The 12,629-nt window shown below is 35.6% G+C and overlaps 2 protein-coding genes and 1 pseudogene across 2 annotated transcripts; 1 reads left to right on the forward strand and 2 right to left on the reverse strand.

Moving 5' to 3' along the window:
* Positions 1–858: 858 nt before the first annotated feature.
* On the reverse strand, positions 859–3,543 carry LOC143537053 (pentatricopeptide repeat-containing protein At2g41080-like). The gene is made up of 2 exons (XM_077030915.1): positions 2,876–3,543; positions 859–2,365 (listed from the first exon to the last, which is right to left on the reverse strand). Exons 1-2 carry the CDS (start codon positions 3,478–3,480, stop codon positions 952–954), a joined length of 2,019 nt encoding a protein of 672 aa, XP_076887030.1. The 5' UTR covers positions 3,481–3,543; the 3' UTR covers positions 859–951.
* Positions 3,544–6,443: 2,900 nt separating this feature from the next.
* LOC143537069 (uncharacterized) lies at positions 6,444–8,825 on the forward strand. Its single transcript, XM_077030926.1, has 3 exons — positions 6,444–6,761; positions 7,783–8,169; positions 8,749–8,825. The coding sequence occupies exons 1-3, from the start codon at positions 6,444–6,446 to the stop codon at positions 8,776–8,778; spliced, it is 735 nt and encodes a 244-aa protein (XP_076887041.1). The 3' UTR covers positions 8,779–8,825.
* A 1,793-nt stretch (positions 8,826–10,618) lies between these two features.
* Positions 10,619–12,208, reverse strand: LOC143537082 (uncharacterized; annotated as a pseudogene).
* Between the last annotated feature and the right edge of the window lie 421 nt (positions 12,209–12,629).

The following is a 12,629-nucleotide window of genomic DNA, read 5'->3' on the forward strand; positions in this document are numbered from 1 at the left end:
AATTTAACAATTTTGAAAATAAAACTATATATATGAACGACAAAATAGTTAAACAAATATTAAGAAATAGATAGTATAAATCTATATATAAAATATATGTGTAACATCCCGATTTCTCATAAGTGTTGTTAGTTCGTTTAGTAAACGTAGTTAATGAAGCCGTCAACTAAAATTACTTTAAGATGCTATAAGATGAAATTAGGAGGGGTGTTTCGGAACTTTTCTTTAATAACTTTGAAAGTAATTTAAATATGAAAGAAATCTATAAGGGCTAAAGTAAACTTGAGCATTAAATCAACCATTTAACCTAAGAGGTCGTCGTCCTCACTCATCCTCACCTGGTTTTTTGATTAGCAAAACAGGCACTGCCGGTTACTATCACATTCTTTTTCAGCCATCTTTTCTCATTCTCCTTTTTTCCATTATTTCATAGGGGTCGGAGTTGAAATCTTACAGGGGTCGGTCAGGATTTTATCTTATATACAACCTTAATTTATATTTTTACAGGGTCGGCCGACAACCGTAGCTTGGGCTTAGGTCCGCCCCTGGTTAAGAAGTCAAAAAGTGATACTTTTGTTTCTAAAAACCCTAAATAATATATGAATTTTAGCATTTCAAATTTTCAGCCGGTATAACACAGGGTTTTTAACCTAGTTAAAGCGCATACAAATAAGGTCATCAGAGCTCTCTAGTTAAAAAAGGTTCTTTATTGGACGACACTCACGTTTAATTCCATCCTCAACATCAACCAAATACGAGTGAAAGTCTAAGAAACACTTTCTATTCAACAAAAAGAACAAAACAAATAAAGATCACTAAAACTAAACATATAAGCTTACAAACAAGAATTTAAACCTATAGTATTCAAGATTTTCTCTCAAAAAATGTGACGTGTGCTTACAAAATTTAACACTTCAAATAATGGAAACAATTGAATAACATAACATGTTATCACCAATAATCTCCACATGAACATTGACCATCTTTAAAATGATGAAATCTACTAGCATCTCTTACAACAATCTCTCGCTTTTTAATCGCGGATATATACTTGATCGCCACGTGACAATCATTACACACCCGCAAATTCTTCATAATCCTAATCGGAACACAATCAGGAGTATTCATCAAAGCAAAAGCAATAGCCAGTTTCTCACTATGTTGACCCAAATCATCTTCCCTTTCTTCAAGATCCATATCATGCAAAATGGACCCATAATCCGGCTTATAACCCAACAATTTCATCTCACCCATCAATTCTTTTAAATAAAGTTTAATCTTTTCCGAATCCGGATGCAATTTATCACTCATACAAAACTGATGAACTTGATTCTTCATCTCAAACCAACTCACACCGGGTTCTTTTTTCACTCTCATATCTCTCATTGCCTTCCTGAAATCAGACACATTTTGCCATTGTTTAGCAGAAGCTTGTATGTTTGATAGTAACACATATGAAGCCGAGTCGTGTGGGTCCACCCGTATGACTTCTTCAGCTATTCTTTTCGCCATGTCAGCATTTTTATATATTCTACAAGCAGATAATAAAGTTTTCCATATAATAGAATCTGGTTTCACGTTCACAGGCATCGTTCTAATAACATTTTCTGCTTCCTCTAAACGACCCGAACGACCAAGTAGATCAACCACACATGTGTAATGTTCTAATTGAGGGGCTATCTTATATTTCTCTGCCATTGAATTAAATATGCAAATACCATCATCTTTTAATCCACAGTGACTACAAGCATAAAGTAAGCTCAAGAAAGTAATATCATTTGGTTCTAACCCTTCTTTTTCCATTTTATTAAATAACCCGAGTGCTTCGTTTCCCATACCATGAAACCCGTAAGCTGAAATCATTGAACTCCAAAGAACGATGTCGTGGACTTTGGTTTCTGAAAATGACTTTAAAGAATCCTTTAAGCAACCGCATCTTGAATACATGCTAATTAAGGAGCTAAGAACAGAAACTGATGTAGTGGCACCGGACTTTATAGCTTCTGCGTGAATCTGTTGACCTTGACCGAGTGTTGCGAGCTGTGAACACGAGCTGAGAACGGTTACAAATGTGATTTTATCCGGTTTGAAACCTGATAGTTTCATTATGTGGTATTGGTTTAAGGCTTCCTCATTGCATCCACTTTGAGCTCTACCTGTAATTAGTGTGTTGTAAACAGCAACACTGTGAACCGGCATTGACTTGATCACGTTTTCTCCTGATGATAAACTTCCGGATTTGATGTACATGTGGGCGAGTGAACTACCGACTACCACATTGGTTTCCAACCCAGTTTTAATCGCATACACGTGAATCTGGCGACCTGCATTTAGGCTCTTCAAACCTGCACATCCTCGAAGAGCACTGACAAAAACAAATAATTTAAGAGTCGCATAAACCAGCGCCAAAAACCTAGGGGTATGCATGAAACCAAAAAAACCGATCTGAAATCCAAAAATTGAAAAATCCAAACTGAATAACCGAAACGAAACAAAAACAACTGTTTGGTCTTATGTTTCCGTAAAAACGAACTTTCTATTCGGTTTTCACAATTAACTAAAACTGAAAAAAAAAATAACTTATAGGTTTCTATATTTTAATTTAAGTTTTAAGTAATTAATTTATTTATAATAGTTTAACAAATAGTTTTAACCCAAATATTTTAAGCTCAAATGTATGATAAACTCATAATCAACTAATTATTAACTAACAAAAAATTTGGGGCCCAAATTTAATATTTTTGGGCAAATTCCAATCAAAAGTTTCAAGCGCAAATGGCAAAATCGAAAAAACTGAACCGAACTTGTACCAAAAACCATAAATAGTTTGGTTTTAGCCCCAAACCAAACTGACCCATGCACACATGCATCTCACCTGCCAAGAGTAAACTCATCAGGGTAAAAGCCCAAACTTCTCATTTCAGACAGAAGCCTCAAAGCCTCTTCATTATGTTCAAAATCAGTCAAACCCGCAATCATCGCATTCCAAGTGGCAATATTCCTCTCAGGCATTTCATCAAACACCTGGCGTGCTTGATCCAACTCACCACTCTGCACAAACCCTCCAATCAAAATGTTACAAGACATGATATTTCTCTTAGGCATTACGTCGAACAACTTGACTGCAACATCCAATTGACCGAATTTCAAGTACGCATTGAGCAGGTGGTTGGTGACAAACCTAGTGGAAGAACACCCAGAGGCTATTATTAACGAGTGGAGCTGTTGGATGAGTGAGAGTGAGTGGGTTTGAATGCATGATTTGAGGAGGTGAGAGTAGAGTGATGGGTCTGAATATATGGTTGAATTGAAGGTCTTGAAGGCTTTGGTGATATTGCCGAGTGAACAGAGGTGTAGGAAGTTAGCTGGTGGTGGGTTTGATGGAGGGTATTTAAGGGTTTTGGTTGTGGTGGAATAGAAGTGGTGTGTGGAGATTGAACTGCCATTGATGAGCTTGTGAAGGTGAAACTTGCCATGCATGTTAGATTGTCTGAAATCAAAGAAAGAGAAACTAGTGTGTTGATAAATAGATGATTACGAAAGGTTAAAGGGTTAATCCGCATTTTTTAAGAATTGAGGGGCAAGAGTGTAAAAAGATGTCATGTCATATCAATTATCATTCATAGCCCGTCCTACGGTTCGATTTGGTTCGGTTATTAGGCGAAACCCAGTAATTGGTTATTTTAATATGCAAACCTTTCGGTTTTCGGTTAATTTCGGTTTTGGTTCGGTTTTTTTCAATTATGTGTTGGCATTGCAAAAAAAAATTAAAAATTGAAAATGCATATTTTAAGCTTGTATAAGAACGTATTAGAGTACCATAGTCCAAATATATATTGAATTCAAAAAACAAAAATAGGCACGTATTACGTGGAACTATACGAATACAAAGTTGTTAAATAAAATTTAAAAATTAAAAAAACATTAAAAGTTTAGTCCCGATCTTCATTCATCATCTTATTTATTTATCTTAAAAGTTTACTCCATTCCTCATCATCTTGATAATATTTATCATCATCAATCGGTTCGGTTTTTTTCGATTTTTAAAAATGGATAACCGAATCGAAACCAAAATTTTGGTTTTTCAAAGAAACAAAAAATTAACCATGGGTTAATGTTTCTATTCGGTTTTTTCGGTTAATTCTGTTTCGATTCGGTTAATTAGGTTTTTTGATTACCCCTAGCCTGTCTCACATTTTCATCTCTATACTTATACTAAAAAAACGCTATATTTTTTCTCATATCAATTAAATAATATTTTTTTATACCTTTATCATTACAGTTTTCCCTCTCCTCTACTCATAATTAATTCAACAAATATTAAAAAATAAATAGAGGCAGACAAAGTTTCCCCAAATTTACAAAAAACTATTACATTTTCTCTGTTCATCAATATAATTTAAAGTCACACTCACACCCTATAATTTGCAAATTCCTATCACATAATATTAGGAGACGGGTTGAAAATGCTCTTTGTGAATGTTAATTAGTGATATCCGGCAAAGCTAGGTTCAATCGGTTAATTTAATTAAAGCAACAGCCTAGCAAAAAGCTAGATTTGATGAAAAGAAAAACCACCACCACAATGTTACAAATACTTGAAAAGAAAATTTACACTAATTTTTCTAATTAATTCTCTTCCAATGCCTCATATTTTTAACCCATAGGAAGGGTGTTTTGAAATTTCTTATTTTACCTTACAACGTTTTATCTTAAGTTAATAAGTCAAAAGAATATTCTTACGTATTAACTTATGACTCACGATATATTGACTTATCAAACACTTTATTACCTTATTAATTTTCTAAAAAAACTAATAAGCTAAAAAGGAGCATAAATAAGCAAAACCCAGACACCCCCAAGAACTTGAGGAAAATGGCTGGAATGTTCATTTTGACCTTCATAATTTTCAAAATGTCCATTCAAATCTCTCCGGTTTTATTATGTTTAGCTTAAAATCAACCTGACTGCCTAGTTATTCTACCTCAATGACCGAGTGCCACATGTCAATAATGTTCCTGGTAGGCCGCCTCCTCTTTTGATCGCTCGACAAAAATATTCCTGACATCGGGTGGATTTTTCTAGGCGTCTACTAGATTTTATAAATCCAAGCGACTACTAGATTAATGTAGACGCTGCATGGCATTTAAATTCAAATCCCATATGCTATATGAAAACTTACGTGTATAAAATCTAACAAAAAATTTTCATAACTTACATTGTTAGATCTTTTAATAATAAGAATTTTTTTTAATAATATCATATTTTATGAAAAAAAATTCGAATAAGATATTATAAACAATTTTACGGAAAAAAAATTGTAAAGGATTTGAATTTGAAAAATCAGACGCCGTTTAAATTAATGTAGTAGCCGCCTTGATTTATAAAATCTAGTAGCCTGCTAGAAAAAACCACCCGACGCCTATAAAATCCACCTGACACTTAGAAAAATCCACCCAACGCCTGGTTTTGAAATAGCCAGCGGCGCCGGGAAAATTTTTGTCCGGCGGTCAGAAAAAAAGACGGCTGATGAGAAACATTGTTGACATGTGGCGCTCAGTCATTAGAGTAGAATATTAGACGCCCTGACTAGTTTTTTCGGGCTAGACATGATAGAACCAGTGAGATTTGAATCGTAAAAATAGACATTTAATTATTTTCCCAAGAACCTACACCTTGGTGTATGTATTTGTTAGACTCCACTGTATGGGCGCCCTTGGGCGCTTTGATGGAGCGCAGAGGGCGCGGAACACCACCGAGGGGTGCGGAGAAAGGGGCGGCGAAGGGGTGGGTGCCTTTGGAATGACCGGCGCTCTTGGAAGCTTTTAACACACTCACTCTCATATACATATATGTATATACTAGCTTTTGAACCCGTGGATTACACGGGTTTTATCAAATGATAAAGATAAACAAAGTCTGTTATTTCAGTTGTAATTCTCAAAATACTTGTGAATTAATTTAATGTATACTTGATAGAAAAAACAAACAGGGTTAACGAAAAGTACTAAAATAGCATGATTTTGAAAATATAAGGTGTTGATTTGCAAGAAATTAAAAAAAAAGTATTAAAGTTGTGTTGTTGGTCAAACCTTAGGTATGAAAATGACACTTGATTTAATAATGAATATAATCCACACTATGTTATAACCTATTTGACAAAATGGTTTTAACTTTAACATTTTTTTTATTAGTATTGTAAAAAGATATAAAATAAGATATTGAGGCGCGGAAAAAAAAGGTTTCGAAACCCAATTTCTCCCAATTTCTTATGTGACGATGCCGGGACTACAACATAACATAGTGGGGCTTATAGGGAACAAACTTACTGGTTGAATACTCTCAAAATTTTACAAGGGACCATTAGACCAATTACTGAATTTTATTAATATATGCATTTACCGGTTCATCCAGCTGAAAACCCTAAACCCTGTAAACCACCCATGAACACAGTTTCTTCTCCGATGAGACTTCACTTTCCTCAAACAACTTTAGACCCGTCGGGGTTTAATAAACCCCAGTTGAGATACTCAACAACAATAACCTGTGGACTGAGAAAACCCCTGAGACCAAGACGACGAACCGATGGGGTTTTATCAACCGAAGCGATTCAAGCAGTTCAATCCCTCAAATTAGCCGCCAGAAACCCATCAAAATTACGTCAAGTCTTCAATTCCAAGCTCAATCGTCTCTTAAAAGATGATTTGTTAGATGCTTTTGCTGAATTGCAGAGGCAACAACGTTTGGACCTTGCTCTCATGGTACGGCATTTTGAATCAAGATTTATGCTTTATGACGGTGACATGTCATTGATGATATATTCATGAAGACATGTATTTATTTGTGTTCTTGTGTCACTGTAGAATCTCAAATAGAGAATTAATAGGAATTAACCATTAAGGGTGTGCGTGAAACTGGGAAAGCCGAAAATGTGCCAAAACAAAAACCTACTGTTTGGTTTTATGTTTTCGTAAAAAAACAAACTTTCGGTTTGGTTTTGCATAGGGGTGTGCACGGTTCAGTTTGGTTTCGGTTATTAGCTTTAAACGAAGCCAAAACCAAAGTCATCGGCTAATCTATTTTTCTCAGCCAATCAGTTTTTGGTTAATCGGATCGGTTTATTCGGTTAGTTTGTCGGTTTGTTTATTTCGGTTAACCTAGGTACGAAAAAATAAACCGATTGCTGATTTTTGGTTAACTCAGCTTTCGGTTTCATTGGTTTTCGGTTAATTTCGGTTCGGTATCGTCGGTTTCAGTTAACGATTCAGTTATTGCTCACCCTAAGTGCATGTAACTAAAACCGAACTGAATTTATAGATTTTCATTATTTTTATTTTAAGACATTTATTAGATTTGAATAAATAGAATATGTAGCCCAAATATATAAATAGCGAATCAGTTATTAATTAACAAAAAGATTTTGGCCTAGTTTTTTTTTCAGCCCAAAAATTTTAACTTAAATGGCAAACGGGAAAAACCAAGCCCAAACTGAAAACAGAAACCGGATGATTTTCAAAAACTCCGGTATTAGCCAGAACCGACCCAAACCGACTCATGCGCACCCCTATAGTAAGCGTATAGTTCTAATTTGCAATGGCTGCACAAAGTAACAACAGGTTTTATGATTTCGCTGATTCAGAATTTAAGATCATGATCAACAGTTAACGCTTGGAATACTGTGTAAAAAGACATAAAAACCATTACTTTTCTGATCTATCATTCAGTTTATGTGACAATATGATTTCCAGGTTACATCTTATCTAAACTGCACTCAGGTGTCAGGTGTTTGAATTCATAAGAAGCGAAGCATGGTACGAACCGGATCACTCGCTATACAGTGACTTGATGTTAATGTTCGGTAAAAAGAAACTTATAGATAGAGTCGAAAAGCTTTTCTCTGAGCTAATAGAAGAAGGTTTAAAGCCCGACACTCGGGCCTATACAGAGCTAATTGGAGCATATCTTAAAGTGGATATGATAGAGAAAGCAATGAAAACATATGAATCAATGAAAGCATCTGGTTGCATACCAGATGAGTTGACCTTGACAATTATGATACGGAATCTTGAAAATGCTGGCAGAGATGATCTTGCTGCAATTGTAAAGAATGATTGCGGTGAATATTTGGATTCTCCTAAGAAATTTCTCAAAGAAGTTGCAAGGAAATATGTAAGTGGGATGGTATATTTGTATAAAGTTTGCTAACAGTTTTGACTTTTGCGGTCAAGGGATTACTTTTTGTCAAAGATATGGTTCGTGTCGCTGGTCCAACCTGATACGAAGATAAAATTTGACATGAACCCGAACCCGAACCTGAAAATCATGGTAGACACGTGAACCCGGACACGGTCCGCATATTCATGGGTCGACCCGAACTTGACCCGACACTTTTTTTTTTCACACGTTAATACTTTAAATTTTCATTTTTACAAAAAAAAAAAGAAAGTTAAATTTTATATGAAACAGTTACATCTTAAGATAATCAACCAATTTAATTTATAAACACATTAAATTGTCCAAAACCAACCCACTGGGTTGTCCAGAACCCGACCAGTTTAGCTAAAACAGGTTTGTGGGTTCGACACGAAACTGAATCGAATCTTTTATACCAAACCCAACCCCGCGATTTTCGTGTAAGGTTCATGCCATTGCCAAAAAGTCACACCCTTGGGTCCTCTGACGGGTCTAAATGGGTTCTACGGGTAAAGTGTTGGAAAATGTTAACTAACTTTATAGTTTCTCTTGCAGCCGAAGAGATTGAGACTGAACCTGGTTTGAAGAGTTTTAGCAATAGGACTTGCTATTTTGTCATGTATATGATTGTTTGGAACTTTTATTTTGTTATATATGAATCATATGATTATTAAACTTTCAAGTTATGTCTAAAAGTAAATCCTCTAGTTTAATAGTTAATTGACATGCAGTATTTGTATTGTATTAGTGATAATTTAGCATAGTTATTAAAAGTCCTCGCTTCTTGTGTCTAATCCCATTTTTCAGGTGATGCTCAATAAATGCGCTTATAGTTCCTAGGCGAGCGCTTCAATATTTCTAGGTTAGGAACATGAGGAGACAAAAGCCGAGCAAAAGAAACGCAAAGAGTGTTTTGAAACTTAGATCTAGAAGTCGAAAGGAATTACATTGAACATTTTGTTATTCAAGTTTTGAAATTACATTTGAATCTTTTTATTTTATTTGAAGAATAATATTATTTATCATACACAACATATTTTGAATTTTTTTAATTACGTGCATTTTTTTTCCTTCGGCCCTTGCTCTTTTTTGCGCCTTGCGCCTAGGGCAGCGCGAGGCCAATGCGCCCTGAGTGCTCTTAGTGTATTTAAGAACTATGTAATCTAGCATTGTATACATAGAGGCGTTAGGACAATGTAGCTTGTGACGCTTGTTCATGACATACACAAGTTACAATGAGTCACTGGGGGATAGTACCAATAATGAATATTTTAATAGAAGTTTATTAAGTGTCAAAATTTATTGGTAAAATTAAACAGATAGTAAAATTTTCAAAAATGTGTGCTAACAAATTCAATTAATAATCAGTTTAAACAATAAATCTATGGTTACTAACAAACAACTCAATATAACTAAATGATCTCCTAGTTGGAGCTGCGAGTGACAACCAGCCCATCTATGATACACTCATCACCTCATTTTTTCTTTTTTGCTTAAACTCAAAGAATAATAAACAAATGATACACATGGCCCAACATATCCGCCTCACTCAAACTGAAATCATATCCATTTCCGTTTCAATTTCAAACGAAAATAAAAATTCGAATTCTATATCTGCAGCATATGTTTACTAGCAAAACATTTATACTTTCAGGAATTTGGTCAATAAATTCCTGCAGGTCCAAACTGGAGAAAAAAAACATGCAAACTACTGTCTGCAGGTGTCTAAAGTTATAGAGAATAAATGATTGTAGAGTTTGCCCTCCTGAAAGTATACATGTGCAAAATCGTCTAGAAGATTTTCATTCTTTTATCAAAATAAATCAAACAATTTAATAGCATTTCAATATTTTAACATTAGTTCTATATCTAAAATTTTACTTTTTGGAAGAGACTAGATTATAGACATACCTCCATTTTAGCACCTTTTGGACGCCTATGATTCTTCTGAATTTGCATCATAGGCATGCCAGTCTTCAATTGACTCTGCAACATGTCCTATCAGCCTAATATTACTTCATAAGTATTTCTCATCACTGCTGTGTTTTTTCAAACATGTTGCTAAAACTGCAGTAGCAGGCCAACATATGTTTGAATAATCTGGTGTTGACTCTAATACAGAGCTGATTTCACAAAACAAACACTAGAGATATCTACTTTATACATATCAGACAGGAACTAACATGTACTGTCATGAAAAAAAAAAACATAAACATGCATTTGCCAGTGTATCCATGAAATTAGTAGAAAATCATTAAACTACAATAACATACAAGCATGTTAAGGTTTTCACCTCATCAAATGCCCAACTGTTGCAGATTTCATACTTACTACATTTTGCATGTACAATCTTCATTTCCCATTTCACAGCTAAATAGATAAGCCAGTCACAATCTCTAATTCAGTTTCTCTCCCAGACTGTTAACTAGGATGGAGTGTCCAATAATTCTTTTGGCACAAGCCTACCTATCAACTTAAGCATGCTTTTATTTAGTGAACCAGCTGCGATTTTATCGATTAACAACGATACATTTGAAGCATCAAGTGAGTAACTTCTTCCATCCATTTCCTGTAAAAGCATCTCTACATCATCGTAACACTGGCTCTTAAGATACCCTTGGAGAAGAACACGGTAAGTAACATTATCTGGCGGGCAGCCACTCTCATCCATTTTAAGAAACAAATTCTTTGCTTCCTTCAATAGACCTTCCCCGCATAGAGCATTTATCATAACATTATATGTACGCACATTAGATTGCAAACCTTTTACAGTAAGGTTTTGGAAAAGAGCCCTTGCAATATCAAGCTTCCCACATTGCTTGCACCTTCAATAAGAATATTGTAAACCACTATATTATAATTTAGCTTGCTATCACCCAACAAATGAAACAAAGAGAGCGCCTCTTGTACTTGATGGTTGTTACAAAGGCCGTCTAACATTATTTTATAAGTAAATTCATTTGGAATTTGGCCTTGTGATCGCATCTCATCAAAGAGTTTGCGTGCATCTCCACATCGACCGACTCGAAACAATCCTTGTAACATGGTGTTGTAAGTGACTATATCGGGTTTCAAACCTTTTCTTGTCATCTCACGAAACACATTCATGGCCTCTTCTATTTTCAAATTCTTACAATACCCATTCAACAAACTGCTATAAGTAACAACATCAGGGACGAGACCTTTAAAAGTAAGTAAATCAAAAACTGTCTTGGCTTTGCTTATTTCACCACGTAGACAGTAACCGTCCACAAGTGTACTATATGTCACTATGTCAGGAACTAGACCTCTCTCAAGCATGATGTTTATAACAGCCTCCGCTTCATTCGCCTTACCTTTCTTACAAAATGCATCAACTAAAATGTTAAAGGTTTGAAAATCAGGAGAGATCCTTTCATCCTGATCCATTTCTTTTAGCATCTTAGAGGCCTCCTCCCAACGACCTAATTTACAAAGGCCATGAATTAGAGAGTTGCATGTGACGACATTTGGTAGAATGCCTTTGTCAAACATCATTTCATTGAAAAGCTTGACAGCGTCATCTATCAACTTGTCCTTGCAAAGACTATCAATGATGGTGCTATATGCAACAACATCAGGCTTTAATCATTATTGGCAAACTTGCAAAGGCCTTTAATCATTGTGTTAAATGTAACAGCATTGGGTTCGCAAACATTGTGGTTGAAGAGCTTCTTGAACAATCTCTCGGCCTCGAGAATCCTATCTTCTAGGATTAGGCCATCTAAGAGTATACTGAATATGAACACATTTGGCACAACAGATCGCCTGAAGCAAGAGGCTAGGAGGGCAAAAGCGTGATTGGTGCGGTGCAACCGACAGCAAGACCTGATTGCACTGCTCATGGAGTATTGATCAACTGGAACTCCAGCAAGACACATCTGGAAAAGTGTTTGATTTTGGTAACAGCCGTCAAGAGCTGATTGAAATTAATAACAGGAGGCAGGGGTCGTGTTTGTACCATTTGGTCGAACAGGTTCAAGGCATCATCGAGAAGGAGGATGGTCAGTATTTGAAGAAGAATGTAAGCGTAAGCCTAAAGGGAAGGAGGGGAAAGGTAAATAATTACCGTTTGATTTGTGGTTGTGGCGGAAAAGACCGATTGTCCGACGGAAGTAACTCATCGCCTGCGTAACTAATTAATTGTTGGGAGGCTGCGGCTGGAACAATAATAATTTAAGGAATGAGGAGTTGGTGCAAAATGGATGCCTTAACCTAACTCACTCGAAAGGCAAAAGTTTGTTGTGCAAATTATAGGGAAATTAGATATTATGGAGGTTTAGTGAGCGCCATGCCGAATTTCTCTACCATTTTCTTCTTTTTTCGAACCCAGATGAAGTTCTGACCATCTGTCAGAGAAAAAAAGAACGAACGGATCTTGTAGGATTCCCAATAAATTCTTCGATTTCTTCCGGAAT

Source organism: Bidens hawaiensis, unplaced genomic scaffold (genome assembly GCF_021521415.1).
Source record: "Bidens hawaiensis isolate Kalapana, Puna unplaced genomic scaffold, B.hawaiensis_p1.1 tig00011078_1, whole genome shotgun sequence".
In the NCBI taxonomy this organism is placed as follows: Eukaryota; Viridiplantae; Streptophyta; class Magnoliopsida; order Asterales; family Asteraceae; genus Bidens; species Bidens hawaiensis.

Coding starts and splice junctions, on each gene's coding strand:
- LOC143537053 (XM_077030915.1), bottom strand. CDS start 3,480: ATGCATGGCAAGTTTCACCTTCACAAGCTCATCAATGGCAGTTCAATC. Junction 2,366..2,875: donor GATGAGTTTACTCTTGGCAG/GTGAGATGCATG, acceptor TGTTTTTGTCAG/TGCTCTTCGAGGATGTGCAG.
- LOC143537069 (XM_077030926.1), top strand. CDS start 6,444: ATGAACACAGTTTCTTCTCCGATGAGACTTCACTTTCCTCAAACAACT. Junction 6,762..7,782: donor GTTTGGACCTTGCTCTCATG/GTACGGCATTTT, acceptor CTCAGGTGTCAG/GTGTTTGAATTCATAAGAAG. Junction 8,170..8,748: donor AAGAAGTTGCAAGGAAATAT/GTAAGTGGGATG, acceptor TTTCTCTTGCAG/CCGAAGAGATTGAGACTGAA.